We start from the raw sequence: 25,822 nt of genomic DNA, 5'->3' as shown, positions 1-25,822 counted from the left end.
GGGAGGATAGCAAAAGATCTAATATTCAAGTCACTGGCATCTCACAAATAGAGAAGAAAGAAAATGGAACTGAAAAAGTATTTTAGGAAATAATGGTTGAGATCTTCTCAAATTTATTTATTTATTTTTTTTTTTTTTAATTTTTTTTTTTCAACGTTTATTTATTTTTGGGACAGAGAGAGACAGAGCATGAACGGGGGAGGGGCAGAGAGAGAGGGAGACACAGAATCGGAAACAGGCTCCAGGCTCTGAGCCATCAGCCCAGAGCCCGACGCGGGGCTCGAACTCACGGACCGCGAGATCGTGACCTGGCTGAAGTCGGACGCTTAACCGACTGCGCCACCCAGGCGCCCCTAGATCTTCTCAAATTTAGAAAAACAACTTAAACCTCCATATTCAAGAAACTGAATGAAACTCCAAACAAGACAAATTCAAAGAAATCCACTCCAAAACAAATCATAATCAAATGTCTGAGAACTAAAGATAAGGAAGAAAACCTTGAAAGCAGCCTGACAGAAATACTGCATTACCTAGATGGAGAAAACAATACACAAGACAGCAGATTTCTCATCTGAAACCATAGAGGCCAAAAAGAAATGGCACATTTTTCAAGTGCTGAAAGAAAAGAACTGTCAACCTAGAATTGGATATCCAGTGAAATTATCCTTGAAGAACGAAGGGGAAATCAAGACATTCTCACATTAAGAAAAATTAAGAGAATTTGTCATGAGCGAAACTACACTTAAAGAATGGTTGAAGGAAGTTCTTTGTGTAGAAAGAAAATGATAAAAAAGGGAATCTTGAAACATCAGGAATGAAGAACAAAGAAAAAAGCAAAAAGATGGGTAAATACAATAGACTTTCTCTTGAGTTTTCTGAATATATTACAAATGGGGAAGAGTAAAGGAAAGTAAGGTTTCTACATTTCATTCAAACTGGTAAAATGGTCATACCAATGAACTGTGATACATTATACATGTTATATAACACCTAAAGCAACAACTAAAAAAGCTATACATGCTACACTAAAGACAAACAAAAAACTATAGATAAATCTAAGTGGAAATCTAAAAAACACTCAAGTAATTCATAGAAAGGCAGAAAAAGAAATCAGAGAAACAAAAAAATAGAAGAAACCAGAAAATAAACTGTCAGAATTGAGTCACAACATACCAATAATTACATTAAGTATAAATGGTGCAAATATACCAATTAAAAGAGTTTGGCAGAACTGGTTTTTAAAAACGAAACAACTGTATTCTGTTAAAAAGTACAATGAAAATCAAAGGATTGAAAAAGATATACCATGTAAAAATTAATCAAAAGAAAGGAAGAAAGGCTTTATTAATGTAAGATAAAATAGACTACGAAGAGTGGCGAGGGGCAAATGGGTGGCTCAGTCAGTTGAGTGTCTGACTCTTGATTTGGGCTCAAGGTCATGATCCCAGGGTCATGGGATCAAGCCCCACACTGGGCTCTGTGCTGACCATGGAGCCTGCTTAAGATTCTCTCTCTCTGCCCTTCCCCCACTCACACACTCTTTCTCTCTAAAAAGAGAGAGAGAGAGAAGAGTGACTATATTTTCAGTATATTTCACGTACTTCAAAGTAAAATGTAAAGTGGAATTCAGAGCAAAGAAAATTACCAGTGACAGAGACAGGCATCACACAATGATAAAAGGGCAAATCACCAAGAAGACATAGCAATCCTAAATGTATATGCACCAAACAGCAGAACTGTAAAATATGTGAAGAACTGCCAAAACTGAGAGGAGAATGGAAAAATCCACAATTATAGGTGAAGACTTCAATGCTCCTCTCAAAACAAATGACAGAACTCAACAGGAACTGGAAGAACTCATTATCATCCAACAGAACCTAATTGATATTTGCAGAACACTTTATCCAACAATAGCCAAATCCACATTATTATCAAAACAGATGCTAAGACAGATCATATTCTGGGCCCTAAAACAAACCTCTAGAACTGAAATCTGTGATATAATAAGAAATATATTTGTGGGGTGCCTGGGTGGCTCAGTCGGTTAAGCATCCGACTTTGGCTCAGGTCACGATCTCGCAGTCCGTGAGTTCAAGCCCCGCGTCGGGCTCTGTGCTGACAGCTCAGAGCCTGGAGCCTGTTTCAGATTCTGTGTCTTCCTCTCTCTCTGACCCTCCCCCATTCATGCTCTGTGTCTCTCTGTCTCAAAAATAAATAAACGTTAAGAAAAAATCTTTTTTTGGAAAGAAAAAAAAAAAGAAATATATTTGTAAAATATCTGTCCCCATTGTTGGGACAAAGCTCCAAAAATCCTTAGAATTTCCTGATAGTTGTTTTGTTTTGTCATTTGTAGCGTAAGGGAGCTTATGCTAATGAGGTGACTGGGAGGGGGAGGGGACCCTAGATAGCCTCAGGATGGGGAAGATAGAGGGCTAGGACTTTCAGCCACACCACCAACCTCTGGAAAGGAGAAGGGATGGGGGGAGCTGGAGATTAAGCTCCATAAAAACTCTTGAACAAGGAGGTCCCATGAGCTTCTGCGATGGTAAACATGCCAAAAGACTGGCCCATTCCAGTTCTATCAGGACAGAAACTCCTGTGGCTTGGACCCTTCTGCTCTCACACTGGCAGAATTCAGCAATGAAGCCATCCAGACTTTTCTTAGTTTGGAGACTTTTGATGACTGATTCAATCTCCTTCAGAGTCAGAGGTCTGTTGAGATTTCCTACTTTTTGTGTGTGTTCAGTTTTGATAGGTTTTGCTTCTAGGACTTCATCCATTTCATCTGCATTATCCAATTTTAGTAATCAGAGTCTTTCTTTCTCTTTCTTAACCAATTCTTACCAAAGGTTTGTCAATTTTGTCAACCTTTCGGAAGACCCAACTTCTGGTTTTGTTGGTTTTCTCTCCTGTTTTTCTATTCTCTATTTCACTGGTCTCCGCTCTGAACTGTATTATTTCCCTCCTTGCGCTAGCTTTGGATTTAGTTTGTTCTCCTTTGTCTACTTCCTTCAGGTGTAAGTTCGACTGCTGATCTGCCATCTTTTTGATGTTTCTTTTTTTTTTCTTTTTTTTTCAACGTTTATTTATTTTTGGGACAGAGAGAGACAGAGCATGAACAGGGGAGGGGCAGAGAGAGAGGGAGACACAGAATCAGAAACAGGCTCCAGGCTCTGAGCCATCAGCTCAGAGCCCGACTCGGGGCTCGAACTCACGGACCTCAAGATCGTGACCTGGCTGAAGTCGGACGCTTAACCAACTGCGCCACCCAGGCGCCCCATCTTTTTCATGTTTCAATGTAAGCACGTGTAGCTATAAATGTCCCCCTGGGCGCTGCTTTTGGTGCATCCCAGAAGTATCGGTAGGTTGTGTTCCCTTGCGCATTTGTTTTGAAGTATTTTCTAATGTCTCTGTGGTTTCTTTGACTCACTGCTTGTTCAAGAATGTGTTGTTTAATTTCCTCTTGTGGCCGGAGAAAATACCTCGCATGATATCTATGTTTTAAAATCTACTGAGACTTGTAATGTGGTCAGTAGAATGTCCACTCCCTAACCCCTTGAACATGTGAACATGTTAGCTTAGTAGCTGAAAGAATTCTGCAGGCGCAGTTGAAAAAGGAAGAGTATCGTAAATTATGCAGGTGAGCCCGATGGAATCACATGGGCTGGTAAAGGCAGAGATCTTTCTTTGGCTGGAGTCAGAGACACAGCAAAAAGGGAAGTCAGAGGGACTGGAAGCATGAGAGGGACCCAATCACGTTGCAGGGGGAGCCACACGGAGGGAACAGGAGGAGTGTGGGCAACCTCAAAGAAGAAAACCCTGGTCCCCGGCTGATCACCAGCAAACACATGAATACCTGGTCCTACGACCACCAAGGAAGTGGATTCAGTCAACACCCCGAATGAGGTAGGAAGCAGATTCCTCCTCACACCTGACAAGGAACGCAGGTCTGCAGACTCCTCGCTGCTGGCCGCACTGAAACTGTGAGATAATACATTCGTGTTGTTTTAAGATGCTAAGTTTGTGGTCATTTTCATGGTAGCAATAGAAAACCAATACAGGGGAACTGTCTGGGATAAAAATAGCAATGGGGGCACCTGCGTGGCTCAGTCAGTTGAGCACCCGGCTCTTGATTTCACCTCAGGTCACGATCTCGTGGTTCACGGGATCGAGCCCCGTGTCGGGCTCTGCACTGGCAGCACGGAGCCTGCTTGGGATTCTCTCTCTCCCTCTCTCTCTGCCCCTCCCTTGCTCACACACTGTCTCTGTCTCTCTCTCTAAAGAAACTTAAAAAAATAAAATAAAAAATAAATTAAAAAAAAAAGAACCCCTACTACATGAGTTCATTTACGTAACTATTTAAAACACCTGTGTAGGTGGTAAAACTACATGGCAAACCAGGCAGTGACGGTCACAGATGTCAGAACAGTGGTTCCTGCAGCAGGAGAGACAAAGGTGTGAACAGCAAAGGGCACACAGGGGCGCCTGGGTAGCTCAGTCAATTAAACGTCTGACTACGGCTCAGGTCATGATCTCACAGCTCATGAATTCAAGCCCTACATGGAGCTCTGTGCTGACAACGTGGAGCCTGCTTCAGACTCTGTGTCTTCCTCTCTCTCTCTCTCTCTCGCTGCCCCTCCCCCAGCTCGCTCGCTCTCTCTCTCTCTCTCAAAAAATGAATAAAACACCTAAAAAACATTTTTTTTAAAAAGAAAAGGGCACACAGAGAACTGGGTGTTGGCAGACTTTTAGTCTGTAACCTAGGTGGTCGCTCTACAAACATGTTTTATGCTCTAGTCTATACGTGTATAATATCGTACGATTAAAGAAGTTGTAAAAATACTTCCTGTATTTGCAAAAACATTGCCAGCTTTCCCATAGTTTGTTTTTATTATTCGCTTACGCTCTACTTTATGCCAGAAATAATTGAAGGTAGGCCTGTATTTTGATTCCTAACTAATAAGGTTTGGGAGCACGGTCATGCCTAAGATCCTTTTTTCTGAACAGAAAAACAATATCACACATCTACTACATAAGAAACCCTGGCAGTGGGGCCCAGAAATCTGGGCTTAACAAGCTCTCTTGGTGATTCTGAGGCTCACAGAGTTTAACAACCACTGGATAAGCACACATATAAATAATCCTTGTTATTTCATGGAGTAACAATTTCACCTTTAAGATCTTCTAGATATTGCTTCCCAACACGCTTAAAAGTCCAGTGTGTCCATACAGCTACAGGCACTCATTCTAGCAAAAGCTGTACCTGGCTGGTGTGCGAGACTGATCGGGAGGCCTGATTCAGATGTGGAGAGAAAGGGTTTTTGTGGGGTTTTTTTGTTTGTTTCTTTATTTTGAGAGAGAGAGAGAGCTTGCCTGCGTGAGCAGAGGAGGGGCAGAGAGAGCGAGAGAGAGTGAACCCCAAGCGGGCTCCGCCCTGCGAGGGCATAGCCCAACGAGGGGCTCGGGGCTCGGCTCGGATCTCACGAACTGTCGAGATCATGACCTGGGCTGAAACCAAGAGCTGGATGCTTAACCGACTGAGTTGCCCAGGCGCCCCTGTGGAGAGAAAGGTGTTGCGCTCTTGTTTTCTAAGGCATTTAGAGAGTGATCGAAGGGTCATCCCTTCAATAACCTTAAGAAACATTCCTTTGGAGAGAAGGTGGGGCTCAGAGGGGCAAGAGATCATGCCCACCATATGTGAAAGGCAAGACCCGTCACCAAAATCCAGGCCTCTGAAACCAGTGGGCAATTCCACTGCCATTGGCCAGAGTGTGCGTCCCTGACAGGGATGGCCTGCCTGGGCTCGTGACCACCCGTGGGGACTCGATAAAACAAGCGACTTCCTTGAATAACTAAATTGACAGAGGGGCCCAGGAGACCTCCATCTATAGTCAGGGCTGGAGAGTCCAAAGACGCACAAGGAACACAGACTTGTAAGTCCCGGACTAGCGTGGCTCTGAAGGAGGTCAGAGGCTCGTGTACCCCGTAGTCACACAGAGATGTGGTTCCCAACCTCGAGGTGACCGCAGTCCTGAGCACTAACCCTCAGGCCCCAGCACCAACGTCCTTGCTAAAGCAGAGGCAGCCAGCCCCTTTGCCCTCCCACCCGGAGGAAAACCCCTGGAAAACGGTGAATTTTCCCCCTCTGCCAGACAAGCGGCTTCACCTCTGGAAGGACTGGAAAGACTGGGAGAGTCACTTTGCTCGCCTGACACGTTGTCAAGGCAACCACGGCTCCCAGGCTCCCTCTCTCCCAACGGGAATCTTCCCAACCAGGGTTTCAAGACGCTCACTTGCCCCCAAGTTCTTTTTGTTTTAAGCTATTCTTTCAATTCTTCTAAAATTAAAAAAAAAAAAAAAGTTAAAAATCTATCTTTCTGCTCATTATTTCCTGGAGTTTACTCCTCCCTATCAGATGTCCGGGTCCTCTACGTAAACAAAATGCCATGGTCAAGGGCCCGCAAGGAGACATAATTTTCACTTTGTGATCATACAAATCACGCTGCCTTTGGAAGGACACTCCTGCCGGGATGGTCCAAAGGGCTTGTGTGTTTTGCACAGAAAAGAGGGTGCCGCGATAACCACGTGGGGGTGGGGCAGAAACACAGCCGAACAAGCACCAGCAAGAATGCAGGCAGACGAACGCCAGTGGAAACAAGAATTTACAAGGCAACCAGGGCAACGGGCCAAATGGCTGGAAACTCATGACGTGAGGGGGTTGTCTCTCATTGTTTCAGGCGTGACAACAGAAATGTGAAGAAAAAGAAAGAAAGAAAGAAAGAAAGAAAGAAAGAAAGAAAGAGCCCCTTCATCTTCTAGCAACAGATACTGAATTCTGAATTCTTTTTTTTTTTAATGTTTATTCATTTTTGAGAGACAGAGCATGAGCAGGGGAGGGGCAGAGAGAGAGAGAGAGAGAGAGAGGGAGGGAGGGAGGCACAGAATCCGAAGCGGGCTCCAGGCTCTGAGCTGTCAGCGCAGAGCCCGACGCGGGGCTCGAACTCATGAACTGTGAGATCATGACCTGAGTGGAAGTCAGACACTCAACTGACTGAGCCGCCCAAGCGCCCCTAGATACTGAATTCTTTACAGACAAAGTTATCTGACCTCTTGCTGGCTGCAAAGTAATTCAGAGCGGAGGGTAAGGATGAAATAAGACTGGTCACAAAACAGCTACTGTTGGAGCTGAGTGATGAACGCCTCGGGGTTCTCTATGCCACTCTGAGCGCAAGCTGGAATTTTCCCATAATAAAAAATATATAAAAAAAAAAAAAAGAGAGAGAGAGAGAGAAAGAGGAGAGGGAGAAGAGAGGAGGAGAGCATTGGAAAGGAAAGCAGGGAAGTCAAGGGAAGAGGTGAGAGCCAACAAGGGAGTGGAAAAAGGACAGTGAAAGTGGAGAAAGATGGAGAGACCAGTGCGCGGGGTGGAAATGCCATGGAAACCCCAGCAGCCCCCCTACTTTATGGAGGCTGTGCAGCGCTGACAGATAAAACATGCAAAAGCTTGAAGGCACCAAAAGCCTGTCCTGGTAAAAATTGTGATAGAGGGCAATTCATTGGTGCCTCCTGTACCAGCCGGGAGACTCAGCCTGCCTTGGGAAGCTGGGGAAGCACATTTGCATTTGTTTCAATGGATGACTTTTTTGTTTTTTTAAGTTTATTTATTTTTGAGAGAGACAGAGACAGTGTGAGTGGGGGAGGGGCAGAGAGAGAGAGAATCCCAAGCAGGCTCCCTGCCGCCAGCTAGAGAGCCCGATGTGGGCTCGAACCCACAAACTGTGAGATCATGACCTGAGCCGAAACCGTGAGTAGGACACTTAACCAACCAAGCCACCCAGGTGTCCCTCAATGGATGGCTTTCTTAGGGGGCAGTAATTCCCGAGTTGGCCTGGCCTGGCTGGGACTGATGGCCACAGCTGTCATTCTTATTACTGGGCACAAACATTTACAGAAGACTGAATCCAGAAATACAAGAAGGAAATCAGACAAAGGAATTTAAAATCCAACGAAGACGAATGTAAATAAAACCTCCTAGGGGTTGCCTCGGTGGCTCAGTTGGTTAAGCGACCGACTTCAGCTCAGGTCATGATCTCACGGTTTGCGGGTTTGAGCCTGCGTCGGGCTCTGTGCTGACAGCCCGGAGCCTGCTTCAGATTCTGTCTCCCTCTCTCTCACTCCCATTTGTGCGCTGTCTCTGTGTCTCTCTCTCAAAAATTAATAAAACATTTAAAAACAAAAACAACAATTCCTAGATCTCCACAGTAAAGAAACTCAGCAAGAATCAACTCTTGATTACTCCAGTAAAGGAGAATAAGAAAAGTTAATCCAAACACCATTTATGCCAAGTCCTAGAATACCTTTCCGTTTTGTCTTGTTTGGCTTTGATTTCACGTTGGAGTGTGTTTGGGGATTGCTCAGCAAGCACCACAGTCAAATAATAAAGCCCTCCTCTGGCAGATTCCTGACTTGGGAATTACTTTGAATCCCATCTGGCTTGAACTTTTTCCTTCTTATACTTGTCTTGAGTTTGAAAGCAAATCCTAGGGACTGCCCCTAAAACAATTATCCAGGTGATTCCAGATCAAACTCGGGCCCCAGAGTCTACTGCGATCAAGATGTATGGCCAAGGACTGCTCTAGAACCAGCTGGGGCCTCAGGGCACTCATGAGAAGGGAGGGCACAGAAGTCAGAGACACACTCGCCTCTAACTGGGTTATTTGTCACAAGGAACTCACGGGGCCGTCCCCTAGGACCAGTTCATGACCACCGAGGCCCTCCCCTGAACCCCCGAGAGGAGAATGCAGCCCACGCCTTCTCCACAAGATGGCTGCCAGTCAGGCCACAAAGCGCGCCCCACAGAGAAGCACATCCCTGCCTTTCATTGCACAGTTTGGAACTTATTTCCTCTCTAGTCTTCCCCTAAGTAGCTGTTCAGCCATTCAAATTCGGCTTTTGGTTCCTTAGTTTCCTTTTTCTCAAGACGATCCAAGCTGTTTCGGGAATAACGTCTGAAAAAGCAAAACCCGGTGCTACGTTAACAGCAAAGCCCGATTCTCATTCTGGCTCACCAGACATGCCTTGATTCCAGAAATGTATGTTTTGTTTTGTTTTGTTTTTTAATCCTGAGAATTAAGCGTCTTATGTAAGAATCCTGAGGTGGCAGCTCAGGATCATTCCTCCAGGACATCTCACCAGGGAGACCATGCCCCTAGTTCAAGTTGGCTTTCTCCACCTGGCGGTGGAAGGTGACATTTCCCAGCAATCTGATCTTTAAAATATCCTGTTTACTTGTCCTGTTAAATGTCCTGGTAATCTGCTGAATTATCCAGTTTTTATGAGACTTTGGGAATGTTACTCGTAAAGGGCACGGGTTTGCCTAGTCAATTAAATACACGCTTCCTCTCCTTCCTGACTTTGCTCCATATAACCAAACGGATTGTAACATTTAATCAAAAAGCAGTGGGGGCGCCTGGGTGGCTCAGTCGGTTAAGCATCCAACTCTTGAGTCGGGCTCAAGTCGGGGTTCCTGAGATCAAGCCCCTGGGAGTCTCTGTCTCCCTCTCTCTCTGCCCCTCCCCTGCTCAAGTGCTCTCTCGTGCTCTCTCTCTCTCTCAAAATAAATAAATACACTTAAAAAAAAAAAAAAAAAGCACTGGTGGGCTTCTGGGCAAGAGGGCATCAAGAACACAGGCATCTAAATGTGTTTCCATTACTCCCATTAAAATGACCAACAGAATATAAAGATGGGGGACAAGATGACTGCATCAGTACTGGAGACAACAGAAGGTGCCACGGACTTGTGCCAAAAATGTTAAGGACTTTTGGCAGAAGGAACCAAACTGAAGAAAGGTACCAGAAGCCAAACAGCACAGCGCCCTCCATCCTTCAGAACCGACCGGGTTCTTGAGAAGCAGGGCTCTGCCACGTCTTACTTGAAAGGGCAAGGTCCTGGGGCGCCTGGGTGGCTCAGTCAGTTGAGCATCCGACTTCAGCTCAGGTCATGATCTTGCAATCTGTGAGTTCGAGCCCCATGTCAGACTCTGTGCGGACAGCTCGGAGCCTGGAACCTGCTTTGGATTCTGTGTCTCCCTCTCTCTCTCTCTGCCCCTCCCCCGCTCATGCTCTGTGTCTCTCTCTCTGTCAAAAATAAATAAACATTAAAAAAAAAATTTTTTTTTTTTTAAAGAAGTCAGGGTCAGGGGTATCTGGGATGTGTTTTACTCCTCCCAGGTGTGGTAAAGATCAGACCGAAGGGAAAGATGCACCAGGAAGGGTGGACTCCCCAGGCCCGGAAAGAAATGGATGATGCAGGGACTAGGAAAGAGCTTCCGCTCCCCCTCCCCTCAGGCTGATGGATCCCTAACTTGATGTATCAGTCCAGGTCACTCAGGAAATACAGGAGAAAATCCGTGAGGTGTCTATGAAGAGACTCTGAGACAGACGAGGAAAACACAGCCTTCCTACTTGTTAAAAAGATTCAGCACAGGAAGCACACATCATAATTTTTTAAGAGCACTTCCTTATATTCTCAAAATTTCTGAACATACGTGGTCTGTGGAGATAAGACGGCAAAAGAAGAAGAAAATAAATCAAGGAAGAAGAGGCGTCAGAAAGGGAATGGGGGACGGAAGGAGATAAGACAAAATAAGACTGAATCCGAAAACACAACAGCAAAATCAGTATGTGCATTGGAAACCACACAAAGCAGCACCGGTTCGATAGAGACCGAAATCAGCGATGCGGAAAGCAAACACGAGAAGTTCTTCCAAAAGGCAGAGAAGGACAAAGAGACCAGGGAAATGAGGGAAACGAGGCGACCGAGAGAGGACGCTGAGCAGAGCACTCGGCGATGGCCGGGCTTCTCGGGAACCGGAGGCCACAAGACCGCCGCAGGGAAAGACCCCCGGCTGCGGATCGAAAGGGCTCACTAAGCACCGGACCGAATTCAAGCGAAAAGACTAAAACTGGGGTACACTCTGGTGAAAACTGGAAACAGCAGGGGCAGAGACGGGAGGAATCCAACAGGCATCAAATGAGGGCACCACGAGGACGACAAGTACCAACACACAGTGCGGGCTGGTCTCGGGCTTCCCCGCCAAAGGCCGGCGGGTCAGGTGGTCGCGGTGACATCAGTTCCATGCGGGACCAAGCGGCACAGAACGGGCTCCTACTGCACCCACCCCAGGGACTGCAAGGAAACCTGGCGAAATCTGAGTACGATTCGTACTCTGGTTACAAGTTTCATGCCAGTTTCAGTTCCCTGGTTTTGATATTATATCGTAGTCCTACCAAATGTTATCACAGGGGGAAGCTGGGTGAACGGTACGTAGGCTCTCTTTGTACTATCATGGGAACTTCCTGTAAGTGTATAATTATTTAAAAAAAAAAAAGATAGTACATCCGGCATCAAGGTCTACTACAGAAATTTGAAAGAAAAAAAAAATTCCATACCCCAATAAATTGCTGTTCCCAGATGAAAGAAAAGGAAAGTCATTCTCAAGTTATGAAGAGACAATGTATGAGGTCAGAAAAAGCACCAGTCAGAATTTTCCACAATTTCCAAATCCAAATTTTACAAATGGGCAGACATGCTCTGAAAGGGCTACTGATAGGGACTAAAACCCGTTAAATTTGAATAATTCAATTTGAATAATGATTATATATGTGATCTTGAAATTAGAAGCAAATATCAAACATAAAGTTTAAGAAATAATCCACGATCAGGGTGCCGGGGTGGCTCGGTCAGTGAAGCGTCTGACTTGGGCTCAGGTCATGATCTTGAGGTTTGTGAGTTCCAGCCCCACATCAGGCTCTGTGCTGACAGTGCAGAGCCTGCTTGGGATTCTCTCTCTCTCCCTCTATCTCTGCCCTTGTCCTACTCTCTCTCTCTCAAAATAAATAAACTAAAAAAGTAATAATAATAATATATGATCACAAAATATATAAGAATAAATTAGGCCTAAAATCTCATATCAAAAAAAAAAAAAACCCTCTGAAAAATAGGTTTTAGAAAGTAGGAAGTGTCACTGCCTGCTAAGTTCCTTAGCGTTTTATTTTTTATGTTGATACTAAACATAAAAAAAACAAAAACAAAAACAACTTAGGGGCCTCTGGGTAGCTCAGTCTGTTAAGCACCTGACTCTTGATTTCGGCTCAGGTCACGATCTCACGGTTTGTGACAGCAAGCTCTGGGTTGGGTTCTCTGCTGTCAGCACAGGGCCAGCTTCAGATCCTCTGTCTCCCTCTCTCTCTGCCCCCTCCCCTGCTCGAACTCTCTCTCAAAAGTAAACATTAAAAACTTAAAAAAAGAAAAAAATGGCGTCTGACCCTTGATTTGGGCTCAGGCTATGATCCCAGGGTCCTAGGATCAAGCCCAACATTGGGCTCTGCAATGAGCACGGAGTCTGCTTAAGATTCTCTCTCTCCCTCTCCCTCTCCCCCTCCTCTGCTAGTGTGCCCACACATTCACTCTCTCTAAAAAATAAAATAATAAAAACTTAAAGCTACCTTCTGGCAGAATAAAAAAAAAAAAAAGAATTCGTATTTTTAAAAAATCTCTAGAGGAAAAAAAGGAAACAAAATCCAGACCGTAGGACACCATAAAAAAAAAAAAAAAAAAAGACACTTAAAACTATGTTTGAACGGCATCTACAAGGGATGTACCAAAAGAATTCAACAAATAAGGGCTAAAAGTAAAAAAAAAAAAAAAAAAAAAAAAAAAAAAAAAAAGGAAAAAACATATCAAAGAAACAAACACAAGACAGTATAGATGGCACTGTTACATCAGACAATAAGAGGAAACCTCTGCCGCCAAGTATTAAAACCAATCGTAAAGCAACTGTACTTAAAAACAGTTGAGTAATAAATATCATAAATGAGTCAAAAGAACAGAAACAGACTTAAGTATTATAACAGTATAAAAGAACTAAGTTATAGGAGGGGTTTCTGGGTGGCTTAGTCGGTTGGGCATCCGACTCCAGCTCAGGTCATGATCCCACCACTCATGAGTTCAAGCCCCGCGTCAGGCTCTGATTTCGATTCTGTCTCCCTCTCTCTCTGGCCCTCTCTTGCTCGTGTTCTGTCTCTTTCCCTCAAAAAGAAATAAACGTTAAAAAAAATTAAAAAAATTAAGAACTAAGTTATAATAAAGGTAGCCTTTGTTTGAGAGAGGGAAAGACAATACGAGCCGAGGAGAGGGAAAGAGGGAGTCTCAAGCAGGCTCTAAGCTCAGGACAGAGCCTGAGGCAGGGCTCGATCCCACAACCTTGGGATCATGACCTGAGCTGAAATCAAGAGTCGGAGGCTCAACCTACTGAGTCGCCCAGGTGCCCCTAAAGGTAGCTTTTTATTTTTTTAATGTCTTTTAATTTTTTTTTTATTTATTTTTGAGAGAGAGACAGAGAGACAGAGTATGAGCAGGGGAGGGGCAGAGAGAGGGAGACACAGACTCTGAAGCAGGCTCCAGCCTCGGAGCTGTCAGCACAGAGCCTGACACAGGGCTTGAACCCACAAACTGTGAGATCCCGACCTGAGCCGAAGTCGGATGCTTCACCAACTGAGCCACCCAGGCGCCCCTAAAGGTAGCCTTTTAAATTAATGAGAAAAGGAGTGTTTAGAAATAAAATAGAAGTAATTGTTGGTTATTTAGAAAAAAATATTCATTCCTTATCTTATATCCTATACGAACATAATTACAGTTGAGTTCAATGTAAAACTTAAACCATAAATGACTACAAAGAAAATATTAATGTATTCATCTATCTCAAAGAAGTTCTTTCCAAGGACATATCTGTATGCTAACAATGATCTCACTATAAACAAAATGCAAGGCAAATGGCAAATGAGGAAAAATATCTGTAACAAAATAAAAATCATTACGAAAAGAACAAACACTCCTTACCTGTGTGTGCAAAAGACACGATCAGATCATTCACACACACACACACACACACACACACACACACATACACACACATTCAAACATCCATTAAACACATGGAAAAAAAAAAACCCAAAAAACCATAACTCCCTATCATTAATAATGAAAGAAATACAGATGAAAACATCTATGTAGTAACTTGAGAGTATAAATTTGTATGGTCTTCAAACCTTCAAATACCACAAGCCAAATTATACCTTTTAAGCTTCCTTTAAATACCTATATGTCTTAAAACTTATCCATGCTTTTCTTTTTTTTTTTTTTTTTGAGAATTCACATTAAAGAAATAATAAAATGTGTGTACCAAGATTTCTGCCCCAGGAGTAGGGGGTGAACACAACAGTCAAATTGGGTCAGTGGACTGGCCAAGCCCTGCCACTTGAGTGGCCAGAACAAAATGATGTCAATAAAAGTATCTGCATTTTAGAGCTTTTTTAGGAACCCAAAGAGATAATTATGGGTGCCTGGCCCATGGAAGGTGCCCATCAGACAGTGGTAGTGGTGGGGTGTATTTATCTGTAACACTGAACGATCGGTTCAAAATCCCTCATCTGAAATGCTCACAGTCAAACATGTCTCAGAATTAAGGCTTTTTGGGATATCAAAAAAAAAAAAAAAAAAGGTCTAGGAGAGTACCTGGTAATCAACTATATTGCTATTTCTACAGGAAAACATAGGGATATTCATTCTAAGTGAGATAAACACCAGTTCGGGTCACGTTTTGCAATCAAATGAGTTAAAAATTTTTCAGTCTTTAGAGCTTTCTGGACTTCAGATGTGACAAAGGGGATTGAGAACCCATATTTATGATAGAAAAACATTAAAATCTATCTAAATGTTATGATAATAAGGGACAGGTTGCATAAGTTATATAGCTGTAAGACGGGAAACCATACCACTTATAAAAAGTCACTTTTTCGAAGAATATTTCATAAAATGGGAAGATGTTCATGAATAGTAGGTTAAAAAAAAAGGCAAGAAAAAAATACGCATCATGAATTCCACTTTGAAAAAGTAAACGACATAGATGTTTATAATTCTAGAATAAAAGATGCAGGAACCATACCAGGATGTTAAATTAGCCGCACTGACTCTATGTTCTTCTTTAGACTTTTCTGTATTTTCTTTTTTTCTTTTTTTTCTTTTTTCTACTTTTCTGTATTTTCTAATCTTCTACGATAATCAGGAAAACAATCCACTACCATCCTGAACCCTTTATGGCTGATGTCCCTGTGCAGGACTAGAGGATTAACATCTCTGCCCTCAAGGAATCTAGAATCTCATCTCTGGAGAGCTCTGGGCAGGACTCATTAGAACTTGATTCGGCTCATCACCTTATCTAAAGCTACCAAAAATAAAAAATCAAATAAAAAATTTAAAAAGGACTGTTCAAATGTGTTCGACTTTTGCTTTTTTTCACTGTACTCACTGAATCTCAATTATTTAAGAAATTGTTGAAGGAGAAGGGAAAGATCGCATTCAGGTTTGTTCCAGGCACTTCTCATGAAGAGGAGGGTGTGAACTTGAACTTGACAGGCTCAGCAAATGCAAACCTCAGTCATTTTGTGGAGCAAATAGATGCTAAGAGGGACGGTGACATTGGAAGGGTCCCTAGTGAAGGGACGGTGACATTGGAAGGGGCAGGCAGGAATCTCTCTTACCTAACAGACCATCCGTGTCTAAGGGGTGGGCGTTTGGCCAAAGAGTTGAAGGCCTCAGTTCCCAGTGACCTGGGTGTTCCTAACTAAGAGCTGGTGTTCCTAACATCCAGGTGGTCTTCATGAACTCCTCCCACACCTAGAATTCTCCATCGGTTTCATATACAGTTTGAAAGTATTTTACACCAAAATGCTGTTTGTGACAGATTGTTATGGCTTCTTATGAGACTCAATTTCAAACTTGGAACAAAGGTAAATAAATGGTTAATCAACTTAACACCTAATCACCTCAAAAAACCCGAGTGGGTTGATAGTTCATCACGTTTACATAGATTCCAATAGTCTTTTTCAATTATTGCAGAGAAGAGGAGAAATCCTTGAGTAAAGCTTTTGACACACACAAATTCCAGCCGGCTGTGGCCTTAAATAAGAAGCTAACTCTCTTAGTTTAATCCCACAGAAAATTACTTGTTTGCAGGCAGATTATCCTCTGGGAATACTATTTTTTACTTGTGGGGTGCTAATCTTCCCTCCCTCCCTCGCCCTCTCCCAACCCAAAGAGGAGGAACATGAAGTAAGTGTGCATCGTCCCCTGTGCAACCACGACCTCCGTTAAAACAAAAACCTTCCAGGAGAAAGGGTGGACTTACCCTATCCCAGCTGAAGCACAGGCCCAGCCGATCAAGCTGCTTCCTCATGTGTTTAATATTACTGTGAAACAAAGGGAAGAGGGTTAGGTTTTTCAGAAGGGGGAAAGCCACAAACAAACTGCACTTTGGGAATGTGAAAGGAAGCAGCAGAAGTCTAGGTTATTCGAAAGGTTTCCAGGGGGCACCTGGATGGCTCAGTCGGTCAAGCATCCGACTTCGACTCAGGTCACGATTTCACGGTCTGTGAGTTCGAGCCCCGCGTCGGCCTCTCTGCTCTCAGCACAGAGCTCGCTTTGGATCCTCTGTCCCCCTCTCTCTTTGCATCCCCCCCAAATAAATAAACGTTAAAAAAAATCTTTAAATTAGTTTAAAATCGACTGAAGAGAAAACCCCCTAATGTACAAATTGTGGGAATCCGAAAGAAACCTGGTTTAGTGCTTATCAGTCAAAAGCTAAAATCAAAAACTGTCCAATAATTCGGATAGAAAGAAAGAAGTGAACTGATCAACTTTCATATAATAGGAAATAAGGTAATATGTCTTTCTTTTCTCTAGGTGATCTCTGCTTAGCCAGCAATAGCTTATTTTATTTTGTTCTAGACATTTTGCAGGAAAGTGCTTGCTACAGACAATGTTGGTGCCCCCCGAAGTTCATAGGTTGAAACCGAACCTCCAAGGTGATGGTATTTAGAGATGAGGCCTTTGGCCGGTGATTGGGTCTTGTGGGCAGAGCCCCCCTGAGTGGGCTCAGTGCCTTACGAAAGAGACCCCAGAGAGCTTCTTTGCCCCTTCCGTCATGTGGGGACACAGAGAGAAGATAGCCATCTATGAACCAGGAGGGGGGTCCTCACAGACACCAAATCTGCGGGCACCTTGGTCTTGGACTTCCCAGCCTCCACAACTACAAGAAATAAATGTCTGCTGTGTATAAGCCACCCAGACCATGGGATTTTTGTTAAAGCAGCCAACTGACTAAGAGAGCACTTAATCTTCACCCATTCAGATGAGGTAGGGGCTATGGCTATTGCTCTTTTACAGAGAGAGAAACTGAGGCACAAAGACGCTAAGTAATTTCCTCAAGATGATTGGCTAACAAGAAGGAAAGATAGGATTTGCACTGAGGTGGCCTGATTCAGCGCCCATCTTCTTTTCTTTGTTTCAAGTTTATTTATTGAGAGAGAGAAGGAGAGGGAGAGGGAGAGGGAGAGAGAGAGAGAGAGGGAGAGAATATGCATGGGGGAGGGTCAGAGAGAGAGAGGGAGAGAGAATCCCAAGCAGGCCCTGTGCTGTCAGCACAGAGCCCAACGTGGGGCTTAATCCCATGAACTGAGAGATCATGACCTGAGCCAAGATCAAGAGTCGGATGCTTAACCAACTGAGCCACCCAGGTGCCCCCACCTTCTTAACTGCTATTTTCTAGTGGAGGGGTTGGTAAACTTCTTCTGTAAAGGGGCAGATGGGAAATGTTTTCAGCTTCGTGAGCCATATGGTCTGTCACAACTACTCAACTCTGCCCCTGTATCATGAAAGCAGCCACAGGCAATATGTAAGCAAATGGGTATGGCTGTGTTCCGATAAAGCTTTATTTATAAAATCAGGCAGGGCCAAATGTGGCCCATGGATCATAACTTAACGATCATTGGTCTCGTGTACGTCAATTTGGTGCCATATTTGATCCACTTTATTTGATTACCTTTTCTTCCTTCTTTCATCATTCCCATTTAATCTGGAATTAACCATTACGAAGAAAGTGGGAACTGGGGGTTAGGAGAAAAAAGAGAAAAAAAAAGGTACAGTGGACGCTTTTACAATGTAGCGTTGGGCAAGATAAAGTGAAGGGAGGTGAAAGACAGTGGACACAGGCCCTGGAACTGCCCTTCTACATCTCTAGAGGCATGGGGTATGGAAGGGCCGCCGATCTTTGTGAAAGAGGCTGATGGAGTGAGCCCAGAACATTCCACTGGGTTCTGGTACGAGGGATGGGCACTGCTGGTACGCATATATGTGGAAGCCTGAGGCACAGGTGGAATTGGGAGTGTGTCCCCCCCTTGGAGAAAGCCATACCCAAAATATATTGGCCATATATTTCTACATTGAATGCCTAAGTTCCTCTTGCTCTAGCACGGCGAAGGCAAAAATTAACAGAATTTTCAGAGAAAATTACAGTGTGGGACTCAGATACAGCTCACACTATGGTCAAGAAGATGAGAAGCATCGTAGACATTGAACAAACGCAACCCTCTCCTTCTTTTGCCTTCCAAATGCAAATCCTCAGGGGAAGAATAACTTTGCAAACAACAAAGCATCAGACGGAACACATCAATGAATACCCAAAACCTTCTTTGTCATTTCTCAGCAAAGAATACAGCAGGCTAAAAGCCAAACGCCAATATACATGATGCTGTTTATCGCCTGGCAGACTGCAATGTTTTGTTTGCTTGGCTCTCTGTTTCTCATACCCAGATTAGTACACATGTTTAAGGTTTCTGGGTGTGTTTGAATACGCCTATAAATACATACCTTTGCGTCCAACTTTCTGGATGTAGATTCCGCTCGATTGCTGCATTTTCGGCAGGCAGTCCAAACGCATCCCATCCCATGGGGTTGATGACCTAGCACCCAGAAGAGAAACATCGGTCATGGCAGAATGCTAAAACCTCTATCAATAAATAAATAAATAAATAAATAAATAAATAAATAAATAAATAAATAAATAAAACCTCTATCAGCATTGTCTTCTGGGCAATAAACAGGCGTTCTCTCCTACTAACATATCCCTTTCTGGATGATTCCAAACGATGCTTTTGAAAGCCAGTTGGCTACTACGACGTATGCAGAGGAGAGAATTTAGAAGGTTATACACTGTGGTGCCAACAGCAATTTTCTCTGAGTGGACTATTTTTCGTGACTACCCTTTACTTCCTTCTTCTTCTGGTCTGTACTGTCTCTAATGAAACCAGGCTGCTTTCCTGAAATTAGAGTTTCTTGTGATTTCAAAAGTATGTACATATAAAAATGTACAGGCCTTTAAAATGCTCCCCTCATATTAGTATCTTCCACTTAAGGAGCTGTGCTGTCCGATATGGTAGCCACTAGCCACATGCCATTGTATAAATTTAAACTTAAATTAATTAAAATGAAAAATTCAGTTCCTCAGTCGCACTAGCCACCTCAGTCGCAGCAGCCACTTTGAATCACTTCCTGTGAGATGTTCCCGTTCTCTGAAGAACGGGGAGGCCTAAAATCTTAGAGCTCAAAAAGGTTTCTGAGAGAGGTCCTCCACCCCCGCCCCCCTTTACTTTGACAGTTTAAGTAACTGTGGCCCAGCGAGAGTGAGCAGCCTCCCTAGATCACACCGGGAGTGATTAACTACCTAAGGCCAGGATGGGCCAGTAAAGCATCCATTTCGGCAAATGGACAACCCGTTACGTAGCTCAGCTCGCGGCTTCCACACCAAGTTCCGTCAACCTGACTTACATGCTGTGAACAGGAACCGTGGCTTGACACACGTACTGTGGTACCAAGGGACAGTCTCGCTTGTAATCACACAGACGACCTGAGCTTTTGTTCACACACATTTCCTCGGGACAGTGACCAATACTCGGAGGCATTTACTGCCACTACCTCATCACGCGTGAGCATCAAAACAGGACATTTCCCATGAGAGAAACAGGTCTGGTTTTCTTTTGTTAAAAAAAAGTATCCCTCTGATATTTGGAGTAATGCATTTTCACCATAAATAACTGGGTACGCAGAGAAAAATATTCAGGAGAAAACAAAACTCACTTGTAACTGTACCATACGGCCTTACATAACCAGTTAAATTTGGCAAATTTATATCCAATTTTTAGAGATCGGGATCATATTATTTACGTATGGGTTTTTTGTTTGTTTGTTTGTTTGTTTGTTTGTTTGTTTTAGCTCTTATTTCTTTCCCACCATGCACCTGGAGCCTTCTTCCACCTTTCTGTCTGGCACGAGAACTCTCTGAAGTGCACATGAGTATCGCCCATGACCATCTCTGCCTCGGCTCCTTAGGCACCCATGACTTGAAGTGTCCCAAACTGGACTCGTCTCCCCTCCCAGCCGCCAGATCTGTTCTCCCCCTAGCCCCACTTAACAGGAAGCAGGAAGAAAACAGGCATGCCCCTTCCAGGGAGTAGAGCCACTTGTCTTAGAGTCCCCATTCTGCTGGGCACATTACTTTTTAAATGGATTTTAGGAGTCTGCTGGAATCATTCCATCTAAAGACAAAGACCATGCACCTAACCCAAATCAGAGCCACTCAAACCCCTCTGGCTAGTGAGTGGGAAATGCCTGGAGAGGCTCGCTCTTCAGGAGGCTGTGTGGCCGGCGGGGGACAGCCCCAAACCCAAGCCTGCCGTTCACGGGCAGTGGGACCCGAGGCACATTACTTACTCCACTCGTGACTGAGAGCAGCCACGTCGCATCGTGGACGTGCCGTGCTGTGTCAGCGGCACACCCAGCACGGTGCCCAGTACGGGCACCCCATATGTGGCAGCGCTGGCCATCGGCCACCTGCCACCTGGTCTTCAGCACCCACAACACTGCCCACCACTGGCTCCCCCGTCAAGACCTCAGCCGGTCTCTTTGGCCACATTTATCTGGATGGCTATGATAGCAGGCGGGGAGACGCCCTGACCTCACCCACGTCCTCAGCCCTGTGCCTTCCTGAGCGTGGGCTGCTTGTGACAACCGTCTGCAGCACGCTGGTGTCGGGCACTAGAAGTTCTTAACCGAACCGAACAGACCGTGAGGTTCAGAGGGCCAGTCATCTGTTTGGCCTGCTTTTCCATAAAAGGAAAAGTCATTCCTGCAAAATCAATGGCTCGTATCAGGTGCTTCGCTTGAAAGTAGCCCAATCGTTCCTGCCACGCGGGCCGAAGCCGGGAGAGTCGCCGGGTAGCCCACGAGGAGACAGCCACCGGGGCCCTGCCTCTGGCTGCGCCCGGCAGGGTCACATCGCCTCGTGGAACTGGCCACCCTGGGGGTGGTGGTGAGTCTGACCCACTCGCATGTGCTTTCTGGAAGAGATTCAGGCTCGGGGAACACGTAGCCCTGCGGGCACCTCAGCTTGCTATCGCTCTGGGAGAGGCTGGTCTTGCGGCATCCCGCTGGGAAGCCCTGGATTTCCGGCCCGAGGTGACCCCACCGCCACCTTCGGTGCCTCCGTCCACACCCCTCCTGAGCTCAGTCTGAACCGGGTCCTTTCTTCCTCCTTAACGGGATGTTTCCCAAGGTACAACCGTAATACAAGCTTGTTTTGACAAATGAAACAATCAGGGCGCCCGGGGGGCTCAGTCGGTTAAGCGTCCTACTTCGGCTCGGGTCATGATCTCACGGTTTGTGAGTTCGAGCCCCGCGTCGGGCTCTGTGCTGACAGCTCGGAGCCTGGAGCCTGCTTTGGATTCTGTCTCCTTCTCTCTCCGCCCCTCCCCACTTGTGCTCTCTCCGTGTCTCAAAAATAAATAAATGCAAAAAAAAAAAATTTTTTTTTAACAAATGCCAACGATACAACACGTGATACATCAAAAGCAAAGCTGACCCTCTCTCCCTGTGGCCCCAACCCCCATTCTCAACTCTTTGACTTACCTGAGACCACCACCAGCCTCTGAATCTTTCCACGTCGTTCTCACTCAAGCATAGATATACAAATATGTGCAAACGTATATGGGAGCCAGATGGGTTATGTTTTTCGGAAATAGAACCTGATATACGCTATTTTATGACCTGCGTTTTTTTTTTTTTTTGTTTAACATATCATGTACAAAATACGTAAGTATGTGTGTGTGTGCGTGTAAGCACGTGTGTATGGCTTTTGAAAACATCCTGACATTCCCCCAGGAGTATCTGTTCTTTGAAGTTTTAGGAACCCGGCCAGACACAACCCAATCTCGTTGATCTTCCAGACCCAAGGTCTCCCTTCCTCTTGCTAAATGTGGCAGGCCCAAAATGCCTCATCCTCCCCCATAGTGGCCTCCCCTTCTGGAAACTGCTCCTCCTCTAACTTCAAACAGTCCTGCTGGGGGCTGCCAGTCGCAAAATCCGTCCCTCCGGTTACCCATGTCTGAACCCTTCTCGGGGCTTGTCTGTGGTCTGTAGGGCGTGGGGGCAACAAAGACGGGGAGGGCAACAGCACACTCTTGACTCCTTTCTCCTTGGCCAGGAGGAACAAGGATACGAGCCCAGGGCTCCTGGTGAGCCCACCTTCCGCCTGGAGGAGATGTCTGAGAAAGCACAGCTGGCGTGCACACTGAGACTGGGGACACAGGCAGCCTTCAAGGACCTGGTCCCCATCCCCATGGGCCTCTTCCTGCAACATTTCCCTTTGATTCTGTGAGACACATCAGGATCTGTAAAAACACACCCACCCCCTCCCACCCCCCGTTTTTGGCTAAGCCGGTCTGACCCGGGTTGCAGTCCATGGTGGCCAAGAATCCTAAGTAAAACAAACACTCGCGAGGATATAGCTTTCTCTTTAGCACTGCTTAATCCATAGACGAAAAACATTCCCTTGTAACAACTGTTAAGCATCACAGCCTTTCCTCTCTTTTCCTTTAATTTCCTTTAATTTCTTTAAAAAAGAAAGAAGAGACAGAGAGAGGGAGAGAGGGGAAGGAAGGAAGGAAGGAAGGAAGGAAGGAAGGAAGGAAGGAAGGAAGGGAGGGAGGGAGGGAGGGAGGGAGGAAGGGAGGAAAGGAGGGAGGGAGGGAGGGAGGGAGGGAGGAAGGGAGGAGGGAGGGAGGGAGGGAGGGAGGAAGGAAAGAAGAAAGAAAGGAAGGAGGGAGGGAGGGAGGAAAGGAAGGAAGAAGTCCCATTTTGGGGCTTTATGCTGGATTACTAGAAAGTTCTGCAATGCTTCCACGGACGACACAGGAGTGCACCTTCCAGCTGTGCTTCAATTCTCCCGAGGCTGCTTCACTGGCAGAAAAATGGAACTGTTGTGTAACTGTTCCCCGAGAAAGGGGAAAACTTAATTACCACTTGGTTTCTTTGTTGGAACTGCCAAAATGGCACTGGTTCAATGCTCCTGCCTATTAACATTCTGTTAGATGCTGTCCGTATTTTTAAATAAAGTCAATACAGAGACAGTCACAAAAACCAGTCTGGATTTACGTAATATTTTTCTATTTTTGTTTTCAGATGAAATTAGCATGAAAAGAGTCTTAGCCCACATGTTACCCAAGCTGTCTATGAAAATAAAGTTAGAAAATCTTAAAGCTTCTTAATATTTCATTCTTACCAAAGCCTGACAAAAAGCAAACGCCCGCCCTAGAATACAGCCCGCGGGAGGGCCTTTCCGCATCTTGAAGTCAGAACAGTAGCTTCCGCCACGGGCCAATCACTGGAATAAAGGTTCCGTGAGCCAACTCTCTATGGAAGAGGAAAGGGTCCCATCGCTCCAGTACCTGGGTTTCCAGAGACCCAGGGGCCAAGTGCAGAGCTCACTCTTGTGCTAGAGAGGATTCACTACCGTCAAGAGGGAACCAAGGGGAGACCTCGAACAAGATCATGAAATAACAGAGCCCGTCCCCTCCTTCCAGGCAGCAGATTCTATGTGCTGGTCAAATTGTTACAGCCCATCTATGTAAAAGACACGTGGCAGGGGGCGCCTGGGTGGCTCAGTCGGTTGAGCGTCCGACTTCGCTCAGGTCACGATCTCACGGTCCTTGAGTTCGAGCCCCGCATCAGGCTCTGTGCTGACAGCTCAGAGCCTGGAGCCTGCTTCAGATTCTGTGTCTCCCTCTCTCTCTGGCCCCTGTTCATGCTCTGTCTCTCTCTGTCTCAAAAATAAATAAATGTTAAAAAAAAAAAATTAAAAATAAATAAATAAATAAATAAAAGACACGTGTCAGGTGATTTCTATGCCAGCCTCGTTCACCTCTTGGTCTCTTGGACACCACATCAAATACCTCCATTCCAGGTACGGGATGCCCGCTTTCTCGCCTGTGGTTTCCTATGGCCGAGACTATCTACAACGTTCACCGGGAGAACTCTAAACTCTCCTTTTTGGTTCTGAAATTCCTATTCCTTTCTATCACCGTAACTTGGTTTATTTATTTTTTTAAAAATTTTTGTAAATGTTTATTTATTTTTGAGATAGAGTGTGAGCAGAAAGGGCAGAGAGAGAGAGAGGGAGAGAGAGAATTCCAATGAGAGCTGTCAGCACAGAGCCCAATGCAGGGCTCCAACTCAAACCGTGAGATCATGACCTAAGCCAAATCAAAAGCCAGATGCTTCACTGACTGAGCAACCCAGGCGCCCCATAACTTGGTTTAATCCTCCCACAGTTCCAATAAGTAACTATACCTACAGCTCACCCATGCCAACTAGGCAATTTGGCCTAAAAAACAAAGCCAACATCTGGATTTATATGTTAGGGTCACCTGGGCTCTCTCAGTTCCCTGGGAGTTAATTCTTCTTGGATAGGAGTGCTTTCTTTTCTTTTTTCTTAATTTTGTTTCTAATGTTTATTTATTTTTGAGACAGAGTGTGAGCCGGGGAGGGTCAGAGAGAGAGACAGAGAGACACAGAATCCGAAGCAGGCTCCAGGCTCTGAGCTGTCAGCACAGAACCCGGCACGGGGCTCAAACCCACAAGCCGAGAGATCATGACCTGAGCCGAAGTCGGATGTTTAACCGACTGAAGCCTCCCAGGCGCCCCTGGACGGAGTGCTTTCTGCAAAAAAAAAAAAAAAAGAATAGAGACAAAGCCCTAGCAGCTCTAACTTGGAAATCTAGAAAATAAACTTCCAGTGTGTGAAAAAAAACATCATTTCCTGCCGTTCTCCTAACAAACACTCTAAACTCTTCTCACTTTTAATTGACGCCAAGAGGCACAGCACAACATCCCCAAAACTTGGAAGGGCAGGACACCACCACCACCTCCAGACCAAAGGAACAAAGGTGAAAAGGAGAGGTGACAGCCGAAAGGCTGAGATCAGGTATAGAAACCGAAACAGGTGGGTCTGCCCAGATGGAACCAGATCGGTGACGAAGACACTAGAAATCCTCCGGCTTCTCCTTTCCTCCTGCGTGCCAGTCTTGCCAGTTTCTTTTCGTCCCCAACCAGCTGGAGGCCAGCTGACACCAGGGCTTGGGGGACGTGGCCTGCAGGGGTCATCGTGCTACGAAAAGCAAAGCAGGGGCTGGAGCTGACAGCGAACTGGCCACGGGCCGCCCAGGAACTCCAGCGAGGCCACAAACCTACCATGACTTGGGGTATCAAAGGGGAGTCAGGGACAGCTACTGAAGAGGAGGAAACACAGGGGTCAGAGACCTGGCAACTCAGACCAGAGCTGGCCAGAAGGCAGGGCCTGGGAGCCGGGGCTAGGCCAGCCTCTGGTGTGGACAGGGCCTCATGCCCATGGCTCACCGTGACAGGGCCTTCCGCCTCCCTCTGAACGGAGCCGTGGGCGTCTCAGGGTTGGCAGGCCGGATGGATGGCAAGCGGAAAGGCAGAAAGGCATACAGGGGAGGGCACAGTTACATGCGACGACATAAGGCTCTCAAGGGACTTAGCCCGGAACATGCCAGAGATCACGGCCCAGAAGGG

At 45.4% G+C, this 25,822-nt stretch overlaps 1 protein-coding gene across 2 annotated transcripts in view; it reads right to left on the bottom strand.

The window, feature by feature from the left end:
- The window catches only part of LARS2 (leucyl-tRNA synthetase 2, mitochondrial), a 164,223-nt gene that overhangs the window by 119,130 nt on the left and 19,271 nt on the right, over positions 1-25,822 (bottom strand). For both annotated transcript variants that reach the window (XM_030305699.2, XM_030305702.2), the window contains exons 4-5: positions 18,767-18,858; positions 16,248-16,308 (exon numbers count right to left, since the gene is read on the bottom strand). In XM_030305699.2, the coding sequence (XP_030161559.1) occupies positions 16,248-16,308; positions 18,767-18,858 (153 nt within the window). The remainder of the gene's footprint in view (positions 1-16,247; positions 16,309-18,766; positions 18,859-25,822) is intronic.

This window comes from Lynx canadensis, chromosome A2 (genome assembly GCF_007474595.2).
Source record: "Lynx canadensis isolate LIC74 chromosome A2, mLynCan4.pri.v2, whole genome shotgun sequence".
Classification (NCBI taxonomy): Eukaryota; Metazoa; Chordata; class Mammalia; order Carnivora; family Felidae; genus Lynx; species Lynx canadensis.
The sequence above is the reverse complement of the archived record's forward strand: the minus strand, read 5'-3'. Positions and strand labels throughout refer to the sequence as shown.